This window comes from Tenrec ecaudatus, chromosome 2 (genome assembly GCF_050624435.1).
Source record: "Tenrec ecaudatus isolate mTenEca1 chromosome 2, mTenEca1.hap1, whole genome shotgun sequence".
Classification (NCBI taxonomy): domain Eukaryota; kingdom Metazoa; phylum Chordata; class Mammalia; order Afrosoricida; family Tenrecidae; genus Tenrec; species Tenrec ecaudatus.
In genome coordinates this window covers 211,486,120-211,508,766 of record NC_134531.1, presented here as the reverse complement: position 1 = coordinate 211,508,766, position 22,647 = coordinate 211,486,120, and the positions used below count along the sequence as shown (strand labels likewise).

The window sequence follows — 22,647 nt, the reverse complement described above, 5'->3', positions numbered from 1 at the left end:
GTGTCAATCCCCCTGGTCGAAGGCCTTCCCTTTTCCTCTTGGGTGCTTGACTCAGGAACCTAGCAGGCTGACTTCTGGATTTGGGCCCTGGAGGCAGGCTTTTGGTGTTAGCTCTGCGGACAGGCCTTGTCTCTCCCAGTGTCTGCAGCCCAGGGTTCGTGTCAGCTCCCTGGTGGACTTCCCATGGTAACTATGGCCCCCCAGTGTGAGCTTGCTTCTGTGTCTAATCTTCTCTCTTAAACTCAGAAGTGATTAGACTCCCCTTGACTGAGGGTCTCCGTTCTGACCTCAGAGAGATGCCCAGGAAGGAGAAGGGTCGGGCCTGGCAACGATGGTGCCTGCCTTGGGCACCACACGAAGGGGGTGCCACGGTGCTGAGTCACCCAGTGTGGGCCAACAGGCTTTCTCAAGCAAGGGGGCCACAGGGGCCCATGGAGAGGTGAGGGAGCAGAGGATCATTCCAAGGAGGGGACCACAGGAGGCGCAGACCAACATTCCCAAGTGCCACAAACCTGACAGGCAGCGGGGCACAGATGAGCGTCTGCCTCCACTGGCAAGTCTCTTCTCTCAGGGTCTGTTCTTGAAATGGGGTCTGGGCACCATTGAGAGCCTGTTCCTGAGGGCTTACACTGGGGGAGGGTGCAGTTTAGGGATTGCCCCTGGGTGCTCATGACTCTCTCTGCCCCTGGGCTCAGGGACCTCAATTCCCAGGCTGATCCGGTTCCCTGGCCCCAGGGGAGCCTTTGCTGCTCAGCTCAGAGAAGGCTCTGCTGTTCACTGGCTGAACGGGGACGAACCTTGGGTTGCCAGGCAATGGGCCACGCTGTTTTCTTGTTTGTGTGGGTTAGGGCAGGAGAGCAGGGTGTTGACTTTCTACCAAGGGCCATTACTGTCAAGGCTCTTCAGACGGGGTCACCCATTTGCCCAGGATGGTGGAGGGGGATTCCCAGCCACAGCCCGAGGAAGCTGATGAACTGTCACTGGATAAGACCTCTGGTTAATGAGGCCCGTATCTGAGGGCACCTTCTTCTCTTTGCTTGGGTAGCCTGCATTGACCTTTTTTTCCAATTACCTTTCTTGAAGAGCTGAAACAAAACAACCACTGGGCAATTATTGCCCCCTGCCCCCACCCCCCAGACTCTAGATGGTCTATATAGACTCCAGCCAATCCTTTCAAAGAGCTTTTTTTGGGGTAAATCAGGAACCATCAGGCACCCACGGGTGAGATTCAGAAACAGCAACTTCGCTCTGTGTTTTCGTTTATTTCAGCACACCGTAGCTTAGAGGGGAGAAAGCCGAGGCTTCCCACACCATAAAGACCCACAGTCTCAGAAACCCATGGGCACAGTTCTACCCCGTCCCATGGTGTTGCTGTGAGTCGGCACCGGCTTGGGGGCAGTGAGTGTGGTTTGGTCTGGCTTGGGTTTAGTTGTTGACTTATAAGGGAGTTCCTGTATACCCCTCACTCAGAGCCCCCTAGGGTTAGGGCCTTTCTGAAACACAGCCAGCTCACTGCCAGCAGTCGATGCTGACTCAGAGTGGGCCTGTAGGATGGGGTAGTCCCTGTGGGTTTCTGAGACTGTAACTGCTGAAGGGAGTAGAAAGCCCCGTCTTTCTCCCATGGAGTGGCCCGTGGTTTCGAACTACTGACCTTGAGGATCAAAGCCCACTTTGTAACCACTGTGCCTCCAGGGCTCCTATCAGTGACTGTCAGGCGGGTCCCCACCTCACAGTGACCTGAGGCTAGTGGAATGAAACACTGCCTGGTCCTGCACCTCCCTCTGAGTGGGTGCAGACAGATCCTTTGTGACTTTTGAGAGTGGAGCTCCAGTCCTTTCTTCCAGGTCCATCTTAGTCTGGAAGCTCTGCTGAGCTCTCTTCAGCATCATACCCATGCACAAGTCTCCACTGACAGACGGGTGGCGCTGTGAGTGAAGTGTACCGGCCGGGAATCAAACCCTGGTCCCCACATGGAACGAGAGACTTGTAGCACTGAACTTTCCATCGCCGTGAGCCATTGATCTGACAACGTGCCAATAGTGGTGCGTGGCTGGTGTTGAGGTGTGTTGTCAAGTGGGTCTCCAGTCAAAGTGACCCTAGAGGACAGGGTAAAACTGCCCCACCCATTTCTTGGACCCTCACCTTGAAAAACAACCATTAAAAAGTTTTATTGGCACTTCATCCACATGTCGCACAATTCAATCGTATCAAGACGAGTTGTATAATTCTCACCACAATCAATCCTGTAACATCTCCTTCCTCCTTGTACACATTGTTAGTCATGTGTTTCTAAAATCGTGGTAAGAATCTACACAACGAGACATCATCCAATTCCACACTTGTACATGAATAATGCAGTGCTCCTGATGATACTGTGTCATACAGCCGCTCTTGACATCTTTCCCAAGTTCGTCCACCGCCCATCACATGAATTCAGTGCCCCCCAGCAAAATCTCTTCCCCCTGCACCCATGGTAACCATCGGTCAACTTTGGTATCTTTTTTAGTAGAGTTCTTTATATAATATTTACATATCATGCACTTTCATGGTTAAATCGCTTTTAAAAAGAGTTGTCTATACATCGTCACACTTGGTTTGAATGCTCCCTCCCTCCTCCCGCATTCATTGTTTTCGCCCCTCACCATCCCCCTCCCATCCCTCTCCACATCCCCCATAAACCATCACATCAGATATCATCTCTACACATCCACTCCCCTGTGCTCCGCAACAGGGAAACCACAGAAACAATACAAAACCAAACGGCAAGGAAAAAATCAGGTAAAGATAAAGCCTCTCCTCTTTCTAGGAGGGGCCCTGGAGTTGCAGGGGTTCAGAGCACTGGGCTACTAACAGGAAGTTGGGGGTTGGAACACCCCCCCCCCCCCGCTGTTCTGCAGGAGAAAGCTATGGCCGCCTGACTGCCAAGGCTCACTGGCTTGGGGATGCTGTGGGGCCACTCTGTGCTGCGGTACACGGCTGCCAGGCCTTGGAGTTGACTCAGCGACAGTGGGTTTGAGATGCTCGTAGATGTTCTGGGGACAGATGGCCAGGCCTTCTCTCCCACAGATCTGCCGGTGGGTGGGTTTGATTCATTTCATCTTTCGCTCCGTGGCTGCATAACCACCTGGGCAGCCGGGCTCCTTGCTGCTAATCAAAGATTCCACAGCTTTCCCCCAGACCCCGCATGCCTCTGGGCACCACCTCTCCTTGCTTGGAGGCCGGTTTGGGTGTGGAAGGGAAAGCAATGGCCTTTGGAGCTGACTTGAAGCTCATGAGAGGTCCTGGCAGGCCATCCTAAGACACTCTCGTGGGTGGCAGCGTGCTTCATGCTCCAGCTCCCTCCCCAGCCCCCGGTGTCTTCAGGACCTGGGGTAGCCGCCAGATGAGTGAAGAAGGGCCCAAACACCACCTTGGAAGGCGAAGGTCATGGCCTCTTGGGAATCGGGATGGAGTCCTGGCTGCTTCCCCAACCCCCAGGCCCAGACAGGAACTACCTCTCCTGACTACTCACCCAGCACGTCTTTGCTCTCATCCCTCCATGTCTTGTTGGCACCTTTGTCATCCTGCGCCCGCACCCCACTGGAATCTCAGCTTCCCAAAGGCAGGGCGGTGCGTGGCCCACTCTGTGCCTGGTCCAGAGTTTGCGCTCTGGGTTTGTTGAGTAAATGAGTCAGTGAAGGAGTGGGAGATCAGGAAGTGAAGCAGCAAGGGCTTCTCAGGCCGTTGGATATTCCTACACCTGGACTCCCAAGCCCCAGAGGGAAAGAGGACACCCGGACCTCAGCTGGCACTGTCCTTCTTCATGGAGAGATGGCTGTAGTAAAGACAAGCCACCAGGGTTAGGGGTTGCTGGGCAGGCTATGGGGTGTGGGAGCTGCCCAGACTGGAGACCCCATATGGCTCCTCCAGACATTGCAGGTGGAAGATTCTCAGTGTCATTTACTGTACTGTCCCCCAGCTCTGAACCAGTCCAGGGAGTTTACATCGAAGCCAGGTGTCTGCCCAGCACTGGGGCCGGGACCGTCCACCTTACCCTGCACCCTGGACACTGACTGCCCGGGACTCCAGAAGTGCTGCCGCTGGTCCGAAGGCCACCGCTGCATGGACCCCGAGCCTCCAGGTAGGCCGGAGCTGTGATCTCTCGAGGGCTTGGGGAGCAATTCCTGTGGGGTGGGAGTGGAGGCCCATGGGGCGGGCTCAGGAACAGCCCACTTCACTGGGGCATGGCAGGTCCAGAGCCAGGTTTTGGGTCAACATCTGGTCACTGAAATCTCAGAGTACAAGGGGCTGATGGCTTCATAGGTAACTCTAGAGTCCCTAGAATGACCCCAATTCCTCCAGTTTCTACAGGGAAGCCCAACATCTGGTGGTGGGGAAGGTGCAAGTCCCCTGCCTCCGGAATCATCCTGGGGCCTGGAGTCCTGGGCGGCTCGAGTGCGCCTACCTAACTGGAGTGTTCTGCCCTGGAGGTTGTCCCCAGGGGAATGGCCAACACGCTCAGAGTCAATGTTTAAGGGAAAATATATCTAATAGCTTAAAATAATAAACCCAAACCCTCTGCCGTCCAGTTGACACTGACTCAAGCGGCCCTATAGGACAGGGTAGAAGTGCCCCCATGGGTTTCCAAGATTGTAACTGTCTACAGGACTAGAGAGCCTCGTCTTTCTCCTGAGGAGTGGCTGGTGGATTCCAACTGCTGACCTTGCAGTTAACAGCCCAACACATACACCCCACACCACCAGGGCTCCTTTAGATGAATATGAAAAACGTCTAGCGTATTATTTATAAAGCTTAAGATAAAAAAATACATCCTATACTATTTAAATGAAAAGCGATGATTTATACCATTAAAGGGGGCCTGATGGTGCAGTGGTGAAGCACTCAGTGGCTAACTAAAAGGTTGGTAGTTCAAATCTGCCCAATGCCTCTGAGGGACCAAGACCTGATGATCGCTCCCCTCAAGGTCACACAGCCTGGAAAACCCTCTGCAACCTTCACCCTGTCACGTGGGGGGCCCAACGAGCCAAAATCAACTGGGCAGCGCGTGACAACAGCATGCAAATGAAAGCTCCCTGTCCATGGCTGTTGAGTCTGTTGGGTCTCGTAGAGACCCTATTCAGGGTTTCTGAGGCTGGAAATCTTTATGGGTGTAGACAGCCTCACCTTCCCCGGCGACATCATAATTAAACAGTATCATTACTTGGTATCATTAAATTATGAGAGTCTATTTATAATATTTGAATGATTAGAGACTATATTGTTTAACCCTTGAAAATTATTTGTAAATTTCAAGTGATTAAACATGGTGGCATATTTAATTATTGATGGTTAAATATAATACCTGACTTATTAGGTGTTGCCTATACTATTTACATAATAAAACATTATTTATATTTAAATTCAAAGCCATTTATAATGTTTAAATTAGCAAATACTGTGCACATGTACAGGATTAATCATTGTCTAAATACTCAGCATCCACCATCTGTCCTAAGGGTGTTTCTGTAAGGGAAGCTCCACCCCAGGGGGTCCGGGTCCAGGGGCAGTGGTATCCGTTGAAGATCTCCAGGAGGAAGAGGATGGAAGGACAGGGATTGAGGGGAGCCAGCTTTCTTCCTGGAGGGAGATAAAGGCCGCCTGCCAGGCGGATTTCTGCCTCCTTCCTCCCCCATGCAGTCAGGGGCTTGGGGACCGCTGCTCTGTCCCAGGTTTGTAAACATCCGCATTTGCCTTCACGCAGCTCTGGAGAGAAACCTGAGGACCTCTTGGTACAATGTGACCATGCGTGTGAAGATGGACTTCAAGGAGCTCCATCGCGTGGACCCCCAGCTCCTGAACCACACAAGGCTCCTGCACTCTATGGTACTTGCCTCGGAGTGGGCGATCAGCAGGCCTGGGGAGTCCAACTCCTCAGCATTCCTGGCCTGCCAGAGTTCAGGCACCTCCCCCCTCACCCAGTATAACTACTGAAAATGTCTCCAGAGGTCATTCTGTGCACCCCCAAACTGCTGTGACTGCCACAGCTTATGTTTCCAGCAGTCTCGGTGATGATCTTACCGTCACGTGGTGGGGAGGGCCGTGCCATCAGCCTAAGGTGTCTCTGGGTGGTGGCCTCCTCAGGGCCCTGCACAAAGGGGCCCCAAGCTCAGTTTAGTGCTCTGCTGCCCCCTCTTGGGATGCTTTGTCACTTTGGACCAAGGGGCTTGTGATTTCATTCTGCACCAAGCTCTGCACAGTACGCAGCTGCCCCGTGGGCAGTGGGGTATCATGATGTGAGGCCCAGGGTCCAGCCCGCCTCCGTCTTTGGACCCAGCGCCCAGGTACAGCGCACACTCAGCATGTGCCACCAGGCTGCTAGCCAGCAAAGCTACCTGAGCTTTTGTTCCACTCACCTTTACCTGGACGCCTCCAGGAGCGCTACAGCCGGAAGCGATTTCTAGCTCCTCCTACCTTGTTGGGGACTTCTCAAATGGTCAGCAAGAGCCCGGAGTTAGACTGCCGGGGTTCCAATCCCAGAACTGCCATTCATCAGCTGTGTGACATCACCCACTTTACGTAACCTCTCTGTGTCTTGGGGACTTTAAGCATTAAGTAAAATAAGCATACTCTTATGTAGGGGGTTAAGGAGCTCTGGTGGTCGAGTGGGTTACCCATTGGGCTGCTAACTGAAAGATCAGTGGTTCGATCCCACCAGCTGCTCCATGGGTGAAAGATGAGGCATTCTGCTCCCTTAAACTTGGATAGCCTCGGCGGGCAGTTCTACTCTGCTGCATGGAGATGCTTGGAGTTGACTGGACACAATGGCAGAGCGTTTGGGATTGAGCTGAGAGAGCGGGTGTTGGGCAGCGTACGTTAGCACACCAAGACTGAAAGTGGGGCCCAGGAGGTATGGGTCAAGTGGCTGTGGTTTCTGGTATTTAAAATATGAGTGCTGTGTGGGACTGGCTGTCTCTTCTTATGTGGGGATTTCTTTCTCCTGCCTGTCTCTGACCTCCCCAGAGGAGGCGCTCTGCCTGGCATGCCTGGGATGCTGAGGGGAACAGGTTGGCTCCACAGCCTCTTTCCTGCCCTCTTTCTGTAGAGTTCGATCTCCTTTCATGAATGCACTTCAGGATGGCCCAGGGCCATCCAGTTCCCTCCCTGAGCCTCCTTTCTTGCTCCCAACAGACTTGGGGACGTGTTGGTCCAGGGAGCCTGCTTTGTTGGCGCTGTTCTGGTGCTGAGGGGGGGAGCTTCCCCTGGCTGTCCTGGGGCTGAGGGTCGAGGCAGAAACAAAAATAATTGTCATGAAATGAGAGAAGGATTGTTGAATCAAGAAGGATCATCAGATGTACCCAACACGAGACCATGGTTTGTCTCCTGCTGCTCAGTTGTCTAACCCACAGCGTGGAGGCAGGCAGGGGTGGGCTGGGGGTCCTGGGGCGGCAGAAGTATCTGCAATTCTGGACTGCGGGGCCTTTAATGGCAGGGTAGAATGGGGTGTGTGTGTGAGAGAGTGTGTGCATGTATTCATGTGCCTGTTGTGTGGGTCCGTGTGCTTAGATGAGTGAGTGCTTCTGTGTGTCTTTGTGTGCATGTGCGCAGGAGAGTGGCTATGCACATATGTGTGCGTGTGCATGTGCGTGTGTGCCTGTGTGATAGTATGACTGTCTGTCTATATGGGAGAGTGTGTACATATGTGCGAAGAGAAGTCCAAAGGCATGGCTACACGAGCTCCAGTCCCCCATGCACACTGTATCCCACATAAAACCTCCTGGAACCTGTCTCCGGGATCACCAATGGCAGCAAATGGGTTCTCCCAGTAATGCACATGTCTCTGTCTCATTAGGTGAACTTAAAAAATATAAAAGCCCAGTCAAAACTGTGGCTTTCCAGGGGATCTGGTGGGCCCGTAAAATGCCACATGATGTGTTCGCTCTGACTCCACAGGTCACTAATGCCCTGCAGCCACTGGACTCCACCGTCCACCACCTGCACTCGGCTGGCGGGGACCCCTCCACCACGGTGTCATGGCTGCTGCTGGGCCTGAGGCAGTCACTGCCTGTGGCCAACATCTCTGCGGAGCTGGACGACATCGTGCGGCGTGTCTACGAAGTGATCAACGTTCAGGTGCAAGGTTGTGGTTTCCCTTGGTCCTGTCTTCCGGGGGAGGCTGTGGAGTGGGCCAAATCACAAATAGATGACAGTTTCTAATGCTAAAAACCTGTCTTTCACACTCTCAAGAGTGCTTAGACTCATTAACGGGAGAACAGTTGGCCTTCGTGTACAGATTCGGGAAGTTTGGTCTGATCCAAGCCAGGTTTAAACCCCAAAGGAAGGAGTTGAGACCTTGTTTTTCTGCAGTGTCATCCTTTTTCTACCTCCTCGCTCTATTTATCCTCCACACCCTCTCATACATCTCTGGGCAGGATTTTTCTACTACTCCAATCCCGGAATGCCAAGAACTTGTTTCTTCACTTCTTTGAAATCCAAAAGAGCATGCGCCCCACCCCCCTACCCTCACCACAGACACCCTTAAACCCAGGGGACTGTTTCTGAAGAAGGTGCACACAGCTGAACTTGGACTCTGTCGAGCGCACAGATTCCCTGCCTCCCTCCCTCTCTTCCATCTTCCTTCTGTCTGTCTGCTGTTCTCTCCTCCTCTTCCTCCTCCTCCTCCCTTGTCTCCTCTATATTAGGAGTCACCCATTCACGCCAATGAGTCAATTCTGACTCACAGGGACCCTTGGCTCTTCGTGGGAGAAGAAAGCCTTATCTTTCTCCCATGGAGTAGCTGGTGGTTTCAAACCACTGACCTTGTGGTTAGCAGTCCAGTGCGTTACCCACTGCTCCACCAGCGCTCCTCATTAGAGGTAGGCAGATTGTTGTTTTTTTTTTCCTGAAAAGGGCCAGATAGTAATTTTCTTTTTAACTTTGACACCATGTCGTCTCCGTCTCAATTGCTCAGCTCTGCCGTGGTATTTCAAAAGCGGCATTAGACACGATGGAAGCATGTGGTGTGACCGCGTTCAGAGAAAACTTTCTTTGTAAAAGCAGTTAACGGGCCACAACTTTGTGCTGCTCATTCTGGGTGGAAGGATGGCTGCTCCTGGGGGTGCAGCTTCTTCTTGGTGCGAAGGCTCCCTGAGAGAGGTGCCAGGGTTCCCGGGACAGAGCTCAGAAGGCTTGGGAAAGAAGGAAAGCAAACGGGAAGTTCAGGGAGGAAGTGGGAAACATCACGTGATGTTACAATCAGTGAGATGAAGAAGAATGAGTGTGGATTGTTGAATGGAAAACTGACGTTTTCACCCAAGTCGCAATACAAAGTTTTGGGGTGGGGGAGGATGAATGCTACCAGGGCCTCACGGCCAGTGGTCCTGGAGCGATCACATACATGTTTCTTCCAGAATCTGCACACGTTTTTAAAAACTACGATGATTCGTTTTAGTGCCAATTGGAAAGTGCTTATCTTGTGGATTCTGCCCTTGGCCTTCAGCCCCCAACCACAGGAGCACAGTTGCCATTGACTAAGTTGGGTCTGTGGGAAACACACACCATGAGACGCATTGGGGGCGTCTCAGGAAGAAGGCGCGAGAGGAGCCTGCAGTAGGATCGGTGCTTTGCTTGGGCTCTTTGGGGGAGGCTCTCGGGAAGCAGGGCTCACTGTAGATAGAATGGTGCCAGAGAGTGGAGTTAATTCTATAATTACGCACCTCCATGACTCATATCTATAGAGTGGGGGGGCTGCCTGCCATTGATGAAGAGGAAGAGTCGTTCACCTTGGCCCAGAGCAAGGGCTGTTGGGTATGCTGTGGGTGATGCAATGCCTTGCTTTGGTGCTTAGCCCAAACGACAGCCTGGCTATACTTTGTCTCACTCTCTTGTCGTCTCAGAGTGCCCGTGTCCGTGACTGGTGTCCCACGAGGTGGGTCATGCCTCACAGGAGAGTGGCATGGTCAGGCCGCGAGCTCTGAGCAAGCACCCACATGTCAGGGCTGCTCTCTTTACATTCTGAGCTCCCAGAGCTCTTTGTCCTCCTCGTCCACAAGATCTCTATATGGTGGGAGAGTTCGGCTCCATCACCACGACCCCTCAATGCAGCCCCCAACTAATTTGCTTAGGCAACAGCAGCTACTTCGGGATATCTGTCGGCCACAAAATGAGTGTGCCAGGTGCACTGCTTGGTACAGTAACTCAGAGGGCTGACCGAGACTTTCTAAGACAGTGGTTTGCAACCTTCCAAATGCCGTGACCCTGTAATACAGTGCCTCATGTTGTGGTGACCCCCTAACCGTAACATTGTTTTTGTTGCTACTTCATCACTGCCATTTGCTACTGTGATGAATCAGGCGACCCCTGTGAAAGGGTTGTTCATTCCCAAAGGGGTCGTGACCCACAGGTTGAGAACCATTGTTCTAAGACATGGTTTAAGTCGGTACCCTCAGGGCCACTGGCCAACACACCTCTCAGCTCATGCCACACAAACCCCCAGAGTATGCCTGTTTGGACGTTCATGAAAAAGCGGACGTGACTCTGACTCCCGTGAGTGATCAGAGGTTCTCTTCCTCCATAGATGTGAATGAATGTCTCTTCGCTGAGCTGAACTCCTGCCCCGGAAAGGAATGCTGTGTAAACATGGAGGGCTCATACCAATGCGTCTGCCACCACGAGGCCCCCGCCACCTCGCCTGACCTGAAGCCAAACCACACATGTGAAGGTAATTGCCTGAGTTCTTCCAAGGTGATGTTAGACCAGGTGGGGGGTTTGTGGGGTTTTGTTGTTGTTTCTAAGGCTGTGTGGTCACGAATATAGAGCAATCACATGTTTGTTTCATCCACTCTGATCTCATAGAGGGCCATTCTTGCGCTTATTCCTTTATTTAATAAAGTTTGTTTATATGTCAGTCACGGAGCTGACTGATGGTGCTATGCATATACACAAATAGATCACACTCTTTGCTCTTGGAAAACCCAGAGAAGGTGACAGACAGTTGTCATACATGGTACATAAGGAGGAGTCTAGGGTTGATTGTTCAAGTCGGGTCACTCTTGCGAGTGCAGCAGGAATAGCCGGGACTGCCCGGAGATGGCCTGGGCACTCTGGAGAGGCAAAGAACACTGGGTGCTTGATGGGTGGAAGTAGAGAGGAAGACATGCCTGGTTCTGTTGAGTTGGGAGAGGAGGCTGGGGGAAAGAAGTCGTGATATGAGTGCTGGATGTGTGATTGGGGCCTGCCAGGTGTGGAGCAGGTGCTGGATCTTCATGATTACAAGGACTTTGGGTACGAGCCACTGAAGTGAGGAGCTGCCGAGCAGGTGTAGGCAGGGAGCAGGTCTTGGGGTGGACCAGTTAACTAGTTGCTAACAGGTCCATACTAAGTCGTGGCAACCCGGTGTGTATCCAGACAGGACTGTGCTCCATGGGTTTTCACTGGCTGATTCTTTGGGAAGCAAATGACCCAGTCCTTCTGCTGAGGCACCTCTGGGTGAATGCAAACTTCCAACCTTTTGGTTAGCAGTCCAGGACGTACCCAACGATTCCAGCTGAGGTGAAAGGGGAGGGTTTTAGGTTGTGTGCTGGAGCAGGCAGTGAGCAGATGGACCCTTATGCTTTGATGGATGATGGTGCTGACCTTCCAGGTGGGTTTGCTTGGGGCTGCTGCTGGTATGCACATCCACTGAGCATGCACTGTACTTAGTACCGAATGGGAGCTGGCTGCTGACCTAAACTGGGGGTCCTGCTCTGCCCAAGGGTCCTGCTTCTGTGGCTCTCACCTATCACAGAGGGAAGAGTACAAAGAAATGGACAAAGGAGTGGCGTGGGATGGGGTGGGGCTGGGCAGAGGACCAGGCGCCATGGAGAAACATGGTGTGTGACAGAGTGAGCTTGGCTGTGCCATCTCAGGCACCGAGGCTGGAGAAGCCTTTGAATAGAGGCTGAACAGAGCAGGACAGTGAGTGAACTACGAGACAATGGGGAGAGGAGAGAAAGAATGCAACCAAGAGAATAATAGACCCAATCCCTGGCGCCTGTGCCTCTGCCACCTTACACGGCTCAGGGGACTCTGCAGGCATGGTTAAATGAAGGACACTGAGATGGAAAAGTTATTCTGGTTGCCCAGGTGAGGCCAATCTAATCAGGCCACCCCATCAACACTTTGATTTCAGACTGCACCAGACCTCCAGATCCGTGGGAGAAGAGAGCTGTGTTGTTTCCAGGACAGCAGCACGTAGGGATCTGTTACCGCAGCAGTAGGACAGAGAGCCACTTCAAGATCTCAGGGGTGGAGCATGCTCCTCATGGTCTGGGAACCGGGGGTCCAAGACCAGGGTGGAGAATGCAATAGAGCTGTGATTCTCTTAGCTTTCAACCAGAGGACTTGTGCTCCAATATAAAAATAGAAGAGTGCGTTCATTAAGGATGCTCCTATCTTCAGGCCCCATGACTTCGCTTCCATCCTTGCCCCTTGAAGGCTTCTCTTGCTTCATCTCCACCCACATCGATTCCTCCCTCTGTATCCTTTATCTCTTTGAAGCCCATCTCCATCATAATGCTTTGCCTGCTTCTCTAAGAGCTAAGGGACATTTCATCCAACAACCAGTTACCAGGGGCTCCCAGCCTCACTCTGGGTGATGCTGTGTGTCAGAGTAGAGTTGGACTCCATGGGGTTATCGAGGCTGATTTTTCAGAGGTAGATCACCAGCTGAGCACGTCACCTGTTCCTTATGCGAGGCCGCACACTCTAATGTCTTTGCTCTTCTTAGCTACCATGGGGTCAGCCTGGTTAATGGGGACCCCTTGTACAATGGGATGATTGTGATCAATAGGGTTGTCACTGGCTGAATGTTGAAAGTAGACCCCCAGGACTCTATTCCTAGTCCATCTTAGTCTAGAAGCTCTGCTGACACCTGCTCAGCATCATAGTAACACACAAACTCCTACAGACAGCAGGATGCTGGCTGCACCGAGCTGTATGGACCCGGCACGGCACCTGCGTCTTCTGCATAGAAGGCAAGGATTCTACTGCTGAACTACCACTGACTCCTGGATGTGTCTAATGCCCTGCTACTTTTCTTTCTTTAATTAGATAAAGGTAGGGGCCTTAGTGGGTTATACCTTGGGCTGCTAACTTCAAGGCTGGCCGTTTGAACACACCAGCCACTCCATGGGTGAAAGATGGGTTTGTCTGTTCCCCCAAAATGTATAGCCCCGGCAACCCCAAAGGGCAGCTCTACCCTGTCCTATAGGATCATTATGGGTCAGAACAGACCAGGTGACAGTGAGTTCAGTTTTCAGATGAAAGAGCAGAGTGGGCAGGACAGGAGGCTGCCTCACCTATAAGGGCCACACTGGACTTAGAGTGCTGCCAATTTCTGAAACAGCCCCCAAATGACCCCCTTCCCACTCTGCGGTTCCTGCCTGATGGAAGGCAGAGCTGTCGATTGCAGACACAGCCCATTCTCGCTGGTTGCTCAGCATTTCTCTGTTGTCATTCTGAAATGCGAGCTAGTACCTTAACCACACTCTGACAGCAAGGGAGACATGTGTCATCGTGTCCCACTGTCAGCAGAGCAGCTGCAACACAGCTTTTCCACATTCCTTCCATAGGAAGGCACGCTCTGGCCTTATTTCAGTCCCACTGTGGTGTAGTGGGGCATGCATTTGGCTGCTCATCTCAAGGTCAGCAGTTCAAACACGCCAGTCTCTCTGAGGGAGCTTGATGAGGCTGTCTACTTCCATAAAGATGTACAGTCATGGGGAGCTCTGGGGAGCAGTTCTCCTCTGTCTGGTAGGGTCATTGTGAGTCAGGATGAACTGGATGGCAGAGGGTTGGGCTTGGGTAGGCACGGAACTCCCTCCTCTGCTTTCCTCAGCAGTATGCCATGCGATGCTTCCCAGAAGGAGCCTGGTCTTCATCGTTCTCATTTTCAAAGGCTGGATAATAACAATTTCTGCAGCAATGATATCATACTCTTAGCTATGTTTCCTCTCGTGGGGCTTTTAAGCTATTTCTAACATTTTGCGCTGTGAGCGAGAACTTTCATCACCATCACAAAGTGGTTGTAGAGGGGAATACTCTTCCCCAGAGTTTGGATTCATTAGCAATTTCATTCGCATGCTCTCTACAGTGAGGACACTGCCTTCTTTCAGCATCACAACAAATAACACAGCAATGAGTTGCTAAGCCTTTAACATGCAACAGGTATGGGTCCAAGCACATTAGGGGGGGTGTTCATTTTGAGAACAACCCCCGAGGCAGCTCCTTCGGTTGTACTCATTTCTCAGAAGAGGAATTGGAGACAAAGGAAGATCCCTTCTTTGCAAAGGGCCCATGGCTAGTCTTGTATAGATTCAGTCTGCGAATTTGTCCCATTCAACATCATCCTCAGGCCATCTTCCCTAACAGTGCTCCTCCGGCTGGGGGACATCCCTGTGGGTTTTAAGCACACATCTCTGGGTGGTGCACATGTTTAAGCACCGCATGGGGATTCAAACTCACCCAGAGAGGCCTACATGAGGCCTGATGTACATTCAAAATGTCATGGCTTAGAAAACCCTACGGAGTAGTTCACTCTGGACTCGTGGGTGTCATGGTGACAGCAACTAACACCAACATTCCCGTATCCCTGGTGTAGTTCTCCAGGGGCTGCTGCTCCCAGTGTGCCCCAGTGAATGATGCCACTAGAGTTGGGCCACTCAATGGCCTAGTTCTCTCCTCCCTCCATTAGCACTATGGGTCTTGAGTTGAATTGAGTTGGAGAAGAGTGAATCAACTAACTCTGATGTTCTAGGACCGCCTACTGCCAACGAGTCAATTCTGACCCTATAGGGCAGAGTAGTAGCCCTCGTGGCATAGTGGTTACTCATTGGACTGCCAACTGCAAGATCAGAAGTTCAAAACCACCAGCTACTCCAAGGGAGAAAGGCAGAGCTTTCTACGCCTATAAAGAGTGACAGTCTTAAAGAGAGAGAGAGAGAGTCAGTCTTGGAAACTCAACAGAATCTTGTCATGAGTCAGCATCGACTTGATGGCAGTGAGTCTTGGGAATAGGATCGAGCAGAACTGCTCCCTAGAATTTCCAAGGCTCTCTCTCACTCTCAAGGGGAGCATAAGTGTGACCTGGCATTTAGCAGTCCACCAAGTAGCCCACAACACCACCAGGGCTCCAGAGCCAGTGCCTAGTAAGTACGATCCTCCCTTCTTCACAGTTCCTGCTGTCCTGTGGGCTGGTGCTGGGAAGGGTAGAGCCCCAGGCTGTTCTCAGCATCACATGTGGATGGGAGAGGTCCAGAGTCAGCCTCTCCCCCTGGAATGTCCTTCCTCCCAACCGAACGGAACTCCATTAGGGAAAGGACCATATTTTTGTCCACTGCTGCCAAAAGTCTCCCCACCAAATCAATTGCTACGAGTCTACATCAACTCCTGGTGATCCCGTGCACGTCCTAGTAGAATTGTGTTTTCTGGGGTTTTCAGTGGCTGATATTTCATCTCCAGGCCTTTCTTCCGAGATGCCTCTGGGTGTATCAAATCACAAACTTTCAGGAAGCAGTTGGATATGTCTGCCATTTTAACCCCCTAGGGGCTCCAATGAATCCCTTGTGCCTGAAACTCGGTAGTTGATCAAAAATAGTTGTTGAGTAAATTAATAAACGAGGTATTTAGCCAGTGACTGGTCCCCCAACCTCCAGAGACTTCTTTTTATTTAGATAGAAGCTACCTAAGGAGGAGCCTGGTGGCTGTTAATTGCTAAGGTCAGCAGTTCAAAATCAGTCACTCTCAGGAAAATGACTAGACTATCTACTCCTGTAAAGAGTTATGTCACAGGAGCAGTTCTTCCCTGCCCTACAGGGTGGTTGTGAGCCAGCATTGACTGGATGGTGGTGAGTGAGTGGGAACCACCCCTAGCAAAAGCAAAGCAAAAAGGTCCCTTGGTGGTAAACATGTTCTGTTCTCCACTATTAACACAAAGGTTGGTGGTTTGAACCCACTCAGCTATGCCATGAAAGAAAGGTCCAGCCATGATTCCGTGGAGATCACACACTAGACAGATGGGTGGAGCTCAGTTCTCAGTAACATGTGGGAGCGACATGAATTCGAATGGACCCAACAGCAGTGGTCCATATGGAAACTCCTAACCAGTGAGAGAGAACTCGATGAGAGCTTCCCTCTCCCACACAAGTGCACAGGACAAGTTTTGCTTACAGGGAGCCCACAGAGAACTGCTGGCTTTGTGGCTCCAGGGAGAGAATTCGGTCCTTCCAACAGGGACACAGGGTAGAGCACACTCATGCTTACACTGGTCGATAAATCTGAAAAAAAAAAAATTCAACCTCATTTGCATTGAAGAATGTCAGCCAAACCCTGCCTTGCTATCCAAACCAAATCAAGCCCATGGCCACGGAGTTTATGCCAACTCATAGCGACCCTGTAGGACAGGTGGAGCTGCCCTGTGGGTTTTTGAGACTAGGGAGCAGCTAAGCACAAATGGGGGGGGGGGGTTGTGTGTGTGCTCTGACTTCACTTCTAATAGAGTGGAAAAGACCCATGCAAGCGTTTCCAGCTTAGAAATTCAGAGTGAATCCCAGCATTGCTAAGGGTAACAGCATATGTTTTATATTTAGCAGCTAATAGAAATGAGCAATTAGCTGGCAGGCTCAGAGGTATAAACCCTTGGAAAATACAGCACAGCACTCAGAAGCTTTTCTTATAAAATTAGTCATCCAATTAATGACACCCAGGACAGCTGGATGATTGCACCAACCAAAAACCCTTAGAAAGAAATCCTTGCATAGTTAGTACTTTGAGGGCCAGGAACGTGTTGCTGGTGGGCTGGAATGGATGGTATTTCAGGGTCTTTGTAACTCCCTTGATAGGATTCCCGGAACCTGATAGCTGTCCAGTCCATGAAGGATCGTCTCCTGAACATGTAACTTGGCCAGGGGAGGGTGTCCTCTAAAGAGGACGCCAGGACGGGAAGAGGGGGGAGCTCAATGTCACAGGAACTAGCACTCCCCCCCCAGGTTTCCGACCATTGAACATGGAGATCCTTGACTCCACTCCTCACCGTTTCTACCTCCAGTGGGTTCAGAGGCCAAGCCCACAGGTCCGAGAGGAAGAAAGCAGCAATCTAACCACACTTCAGGATTTCAAGGAAAAGCAGAGTCTTTGGTAGAGAGGGGTCAGGGCTGCCTAGGAGACGTAAGGGCCATGAGCTCCTGGACATGCAGGACACGATGAGCTTCGTGGAGGTCACTGTCAAATCCTGGACTGGGCTTCACAGCCATAGGGTGGAGAGGTGTGCAGAGAAAGAACCTCTGTGTAGGAATGTTAGGATGTCTATGATGCCACACACCTGGAGCGTATTGAGGTTTGCGTCAGGCTTCTAACCTCAAGGTCAGCAGTTCAAAACTGCCCCTCTGAAGGGAAAAGATGAGACTTTCTACTCTTATAAAGGTTTGTAGTCTTGGCACCCCACAGGGGCAGTTCTAGGCTACCAGCCAGGATTGACTTGATGGCAGTCAGTAGGATGCCAAAGCGCCCAGGAGTGAATGATCCTCTGAGGGCCGCCTTTCAAGAGCGCGATTGAAGAGCTGAGACATGGTCCAAAGAGGGGCCGAGACTAAAACAACGGAAACTAAACCCAGTGCTGCTGAGTTGAATCCAACTCACAGCGAGTCTGTACTGTCAGCATAGAACAGCTCCATGGAATTCCCAACAGGTGATAGTTTAGGGGTCGATTGCCCGGCCTTTCTTCCCCGGTGCTACTGAGAGGAATCAAATGGTTAACCTTTAAGCTAGTTGAGTGCCATCTACTTGTGCTGCCCAGGGACCTCTCCGGGCTCCTAAAGGTCTGCAAATCCACGTCCTAGGGCACATTTGCCTGGAAGAGAGAAGAGTAATGGGCTAGAAGGAATATTGCTGGTCTTGCAATATCTCAAGATCAACTGCACAGAAGAGGAGTAAACATTTATATGTTAAAAAGTGACCAATTTCATGGCAAGTTGAGGTGTGTAGCTGTGGGACAGCTGCCTGGAGAACTCGCTCAGGACCTAGTGTCCTAACAGGTGCATGCGTTTCCTTTGGCCGCTGTAGCAAATGACCACCAACCGGATGCTCCAAACAGCAGAAATGTTTTCTCTCGTGGTTCTGGATCCTTGACGTCTACAACCAGTTGTTATAGATTGGACTTGCGCGCCCCACGAAAGATAGGTTGAAGCCCCAACCTCCTGCTGTTGTTATCAAGTTGGCTCCAACTCCTAGTGACCCCGTGTCCAACAGGACAAAATGCCGCCTGTACCGTTCACCCGACATCCTAACCCCTAGTCCCCTGGCAATGGGACCTGTGACGATGTCATCATTTAGGCTGAACGCGGTCATACTGGAGTAGCATGGGTCCTACTCCAATGTGACTTATGAGCTGTGACAGAGGGAAGAGGGCCATGTGAAGGCAGGACAGAGAAGGGGGAAGGCTGCAGCTGTTCTTGAACTCTCGGATGAGCAGAAGCCTGAAGGGACAAGCAGGCATCTTTCCTAGAGCCTTGGTAGAAACGATGGTTCTACAGTCGAGAGGATGAGAGGATGCCAGTGTGGTGTTCTGTTACAACAGCTCTAGGAAATGGACCCATTTGCCTTCTCAGCTCACTGCCTTCGATCAAGCCAATGCTGACTCATGGGGACCTTTCAGTGGGTTTCTGAATCTATAACTGTGTATGGGAGTGTAGAACGCCCAGTCTTTCTCTCCAAGAGTTGCTGCCGACCATGAGGATCGCAGCCCAACGCGTAACCACCAGGGCTCCTTGCTGGCCTGAACCCAAGGCCTTGCCAGGACTGTGCTCTCTTCTGAAGATTCTCAGGCAGGACCGGGTTCTTGCCTCTCACAGATTCTGTGGCTGCCGTTCCTTGGGTGGGGGCTGTGTCTCTCCAGCCTTCAAAACCCCCATCATCCAGTGTCTCTGTTGTGTTGCCTTCTCCCCGTGTGCAAAGTTCCCCTCTGCTTCCCTTTGCTAAGGATCCAGGTGATTGCATTTAAAGCCTACGCACATAATCCACAGTCATCTCCCATCCCAAGGTCACTATTTGACCCCATCACCAGAGGGCCCCTTTCCAAATGAGGTCACATTTCCAGGTTCCTGGTTGTTCAGTGGTTACCTGCTGAACTACTAACTCAAAGGACAGCAGTTCAAATCCACCAGCCACTCTGTGACAGAAAGATGAGGCAGTCTGCTCTTTGAAGACTTGCAGCCTTGGAAACTCTGTAGGGCAGATCTCCTCTCTCTACAGGGGCACGATGAGTTGGAATCGAATTGATGGCAGCTGTATAACTTGGATATTTAAAGGAAAAGGACCTGATCTTTTTATTTGGTGTGTGTGTGTGTGTGTGTGTGTGAGGGGGGCCTTATTCAGCCCACTGTAAGAAGTCATACACTCACTCATCCATTTGTTCACTGCTATCGAGTCAATGTCTACTCATAGTGACCATATAGAGTAAGGTAGAACTGCCCTATGGGTTTCTGAGGCTGTAACGATGGGAGGAGAAAGCCCCATCTTCCTCCCTTGGAGGTACTGGTGGTTTCAAACTGTTGACCTTGCAGATTTCAGCCCAACTCGTTACCACTATGCACCCAGGGCTCCTGAAGGAGAGAGCATAGTTGGAGCATACAATAGTTGTTGCCATGGAACAACTGGACCCTTTACCCTCTCTTTGATTTTAAGAAATGTTGCCCCTTTCATGATTTTTTTGGTGAGACACATCTCTTTGTTTCTTAGAGCTGTGAGTGGCTTTACCCACGGTAACTTATTGCCTCAGTTACCTCAGTTCTGGGCTCTGGGATTCCCAGTTAAGGGTGTCAGCAAGTTGTGTTCTTTCCAGAATCCCTAGAGGAGAACCCTTCCTTTGCATGTGGACTGTCTTTTCTCTGTTTCGTCTCCTCTTTTATCAGAATACCACTCAGATGGGATCAGGACCCTAGTGCAGTAGGTCCATGTGTTGACCTAATTGATAGTGTATTTTGGGTCGCTGTGAGTTGGAATTGACCCAACGGCACCTAACAACGACATTCACTAATTGATTTCCTTATGTGGAATCATCTCTGAATTCCTCAGATAAATCTCACCGAGTCATGGTGTGTAATTCATTTCTATGGTTCTAGGCTTGATTCGTTAATATTTTGTTGACCATTTTGGCATCAACGCTCAGAAAGGTGCTGGCCTGCAATCTGTTCTCAGGATGTTTTGCCTTCCTCTCGAATCAGAGTAATGCTGGCCTCCTAGAGCGAGATAAGGCATGCCCCTTCCTCTGCTATGGATTTGGGAAAATTTGAGACATGCTGCCAATTCTCTAAATGTTTGGTAGAACTCCTGGGTGAATCCCTGCTCCAGACTTTTTGATTCAATGCTTTCCCTCGTTATATGCCTGTTAACCTTTTCTGTTTTTCCTTTAGTAAATTTAGGTAGCTTAAGTGTTTCTAACAGCCCTGGTGACTCAGGGGGTTAAGTGTTGGGCTGCGAACCAAAGGTGAGCGGTCTTACTCTGTCAGAGGCAAATGCAACCGTCTGCTTATGTAAAGATTCACTCTCCAAAAAACTAAGGAGCACGTCCAAACATCTTTAGGAGTTAGAACTGACTCAATGGCTGTGAGGTTGGCTTCTGTGTATCTAGGCATTTGTCCATTTCAATCAGTTTATCTAATTTGTTGACTTATACTTGTAGCCAATGAGTCTCTTTTCATGTCTATACAGTTGATAATGCACCAGCTTCATTTCTCACTTTACCAAAATGTGTGTCTTCTATTTATCTTGCCAGTCTGGCTCAAATCAGTACATTTTATTGATGCTTTCAAAGAATGCGCGCGCGTGTGTGTGTGTGTGTGTGTGTGTCTGTGTTTCTCCTGGTTGATTTTCTATTGTTTACATCTTTTTGTCTCTGCTCTTAATGGTTAGTATTTGCCGTCTTCATTTTTCCCTTGCTGCTTCCAAGACGTGCCTCCTCTCGGGCTTTCATCATTCCTGTTTCTATCATATGGGATGTTTGTGGGTCTCTTAGTATTGATTCCACGTGGAAGTTTGTTGAGTTTCCTGGATGTGGAGGTGACTGTCCTTCCATTGATCTGGGCCCTCGGTATTCTGGTCTGTGAGTGGGAATTAGGTGGGAGAAGGGAGGCCCCACCCCTTGACTGCCCTTGCCTGGGGCTTAACCTCCACAGCAGGCAGCTGGGGAGAGGATGTCCCTGGTCTTCTGGGATGAAGGCCCTTCAGCTGGGCCCTGGGGGCGAGAGGGAGCCCCGTGTTCTTGGCTGCAGCAGTTTGGAGTGCAGCCCCTCATGGAGCTGCGAGGCAGTGGGAACTGTCTTGGTTCAACTGTCACAATCATCACCTTTCTCACCCCGGTTTCATAGACCATCATGGGTAGGCATTACCTCACTTGCTGTTTGCCTGAGGTACCATTTCCAGAAGTCTTTAATGACTTTGTTCAAAGACTTTGCCCATGTCACTGGGCAGCAAGCCAGCAAAGCCCCTCATCCTGTCATACTGAAAGCCCCTCTCCTCCCAGCCTGTTCATTTTTATTATTCTTACTGTGGCTCTGTAAGTAATAACAAATACAGTTCTGCATTGCTTTTAAATATATAGACAGAGCTGAATTCTGGTGAGACAAGCATGGCCTCTGGCTGAGGGTCATCAAGCGCTTATATAGAATGCATATCGCCCAGGCTACTTGTGGTAGAGCCAGACCATTTCCCTGAAGAAGAGCTTGAATTCTCTTCCAGTGCGAGAACCTATGAAGGGTCACGGTGGTTGGAGGGTGGCAGGCTCATCCTCCATGCAGGGGACCTGGGCGTGATTTCTGGTGGCACCCACTGGGTAGCCACCCCGGTAGTCAGTCAGCGGAGGCTTGTGGACGGCTATGAGGTTGGACCATTTCAATGAAGCTTCTCCACTAGGACCAGGAAGACAAAGCCCGGTGGTCTACTCTCCAAAAATCAGCCCATGAAAACTCGACGGATCCCAACAGCTTACTTTCATTGTGCCTGGGGTCTCCCTGAGTCAGGATCGACTGACAACAATGAGACTGTCTAGATTTTTCTCCTTGAAATGAAAGCATACATAGGCTCATACAGAACTCTCCACCTGACTTCTGAGCCTCACTTCTCCTCAGCAAGCTGGAGTAGCTATAGGCAGAAGCTCCTTGGGTGCATGACTGGGTGTTGGCCACACACCAGGAAGACCTATACTGTAAAATATGCCTGCGTGTTTATGTGTGAGGAGTTGTCTGTGACCCTAGGGAATTCTCACGGCCTGGTAACCCGTGATTTAAGTCACAACAAACGCAACTCCGGGTTATTTGCTGTGTCTATAAGCTTGGCCTAGTCGCCTTTCTGACTTGGCTCTCTGATTCAGGAACTGAGATGGGAAAGTTTAGACTTATTTTGCTTCTCATTTCAGCTTAACTGTCCCAACCTCCTCAGTGTAATCCTAGCACACACACACCAAATCAGCTCCTTTTGAAGATTATGGTTGCAAATCTTAAAAAAAATTTTTTTAAAGTGAGGACTACTCAATCCTCACTAATGCTATTCAAACTAAGGGGCAACTAAATAAAGAAAGGGTGCTGAGGCACCGTTCTCTTAACTGGCAGGTTGGTAGTTCAAATCCATGCAGAGCATTTCAGG

General features: G+C 50.8%; 1 protein-coding gene across 1 annotated transcript in view; it reads left to right on the top strand.

The window, feature by feature from the left end:
* UMODL1 (uromodulin like 1) overlaps positions 1-22,647 on the top strand; it is a 68,876-nt gene that overhangs the window by 6,834 nt on the left and 39,395 nt on the right. Inside the window, exons 3-6 of the mRNA XM_075542910.1 lie at positions 3,959-4,120; positions 5,741-5,862; positions 7,930-8,116; positions 10,553-10,696. Of these exons, the coding sequence (XP_075399025.1) occupies positions 3,959-4,120; positions 5,741-5,862; positions 7,930-8,116; positions 10,553-10,696 (615 nt within the window). The remainder of the gene's footprint in view (positions 1-3,958; positions 4,121-5,740; positions 5,863-7,929; positions 8,117-10,552; positions 10,697-22,647) is intronic.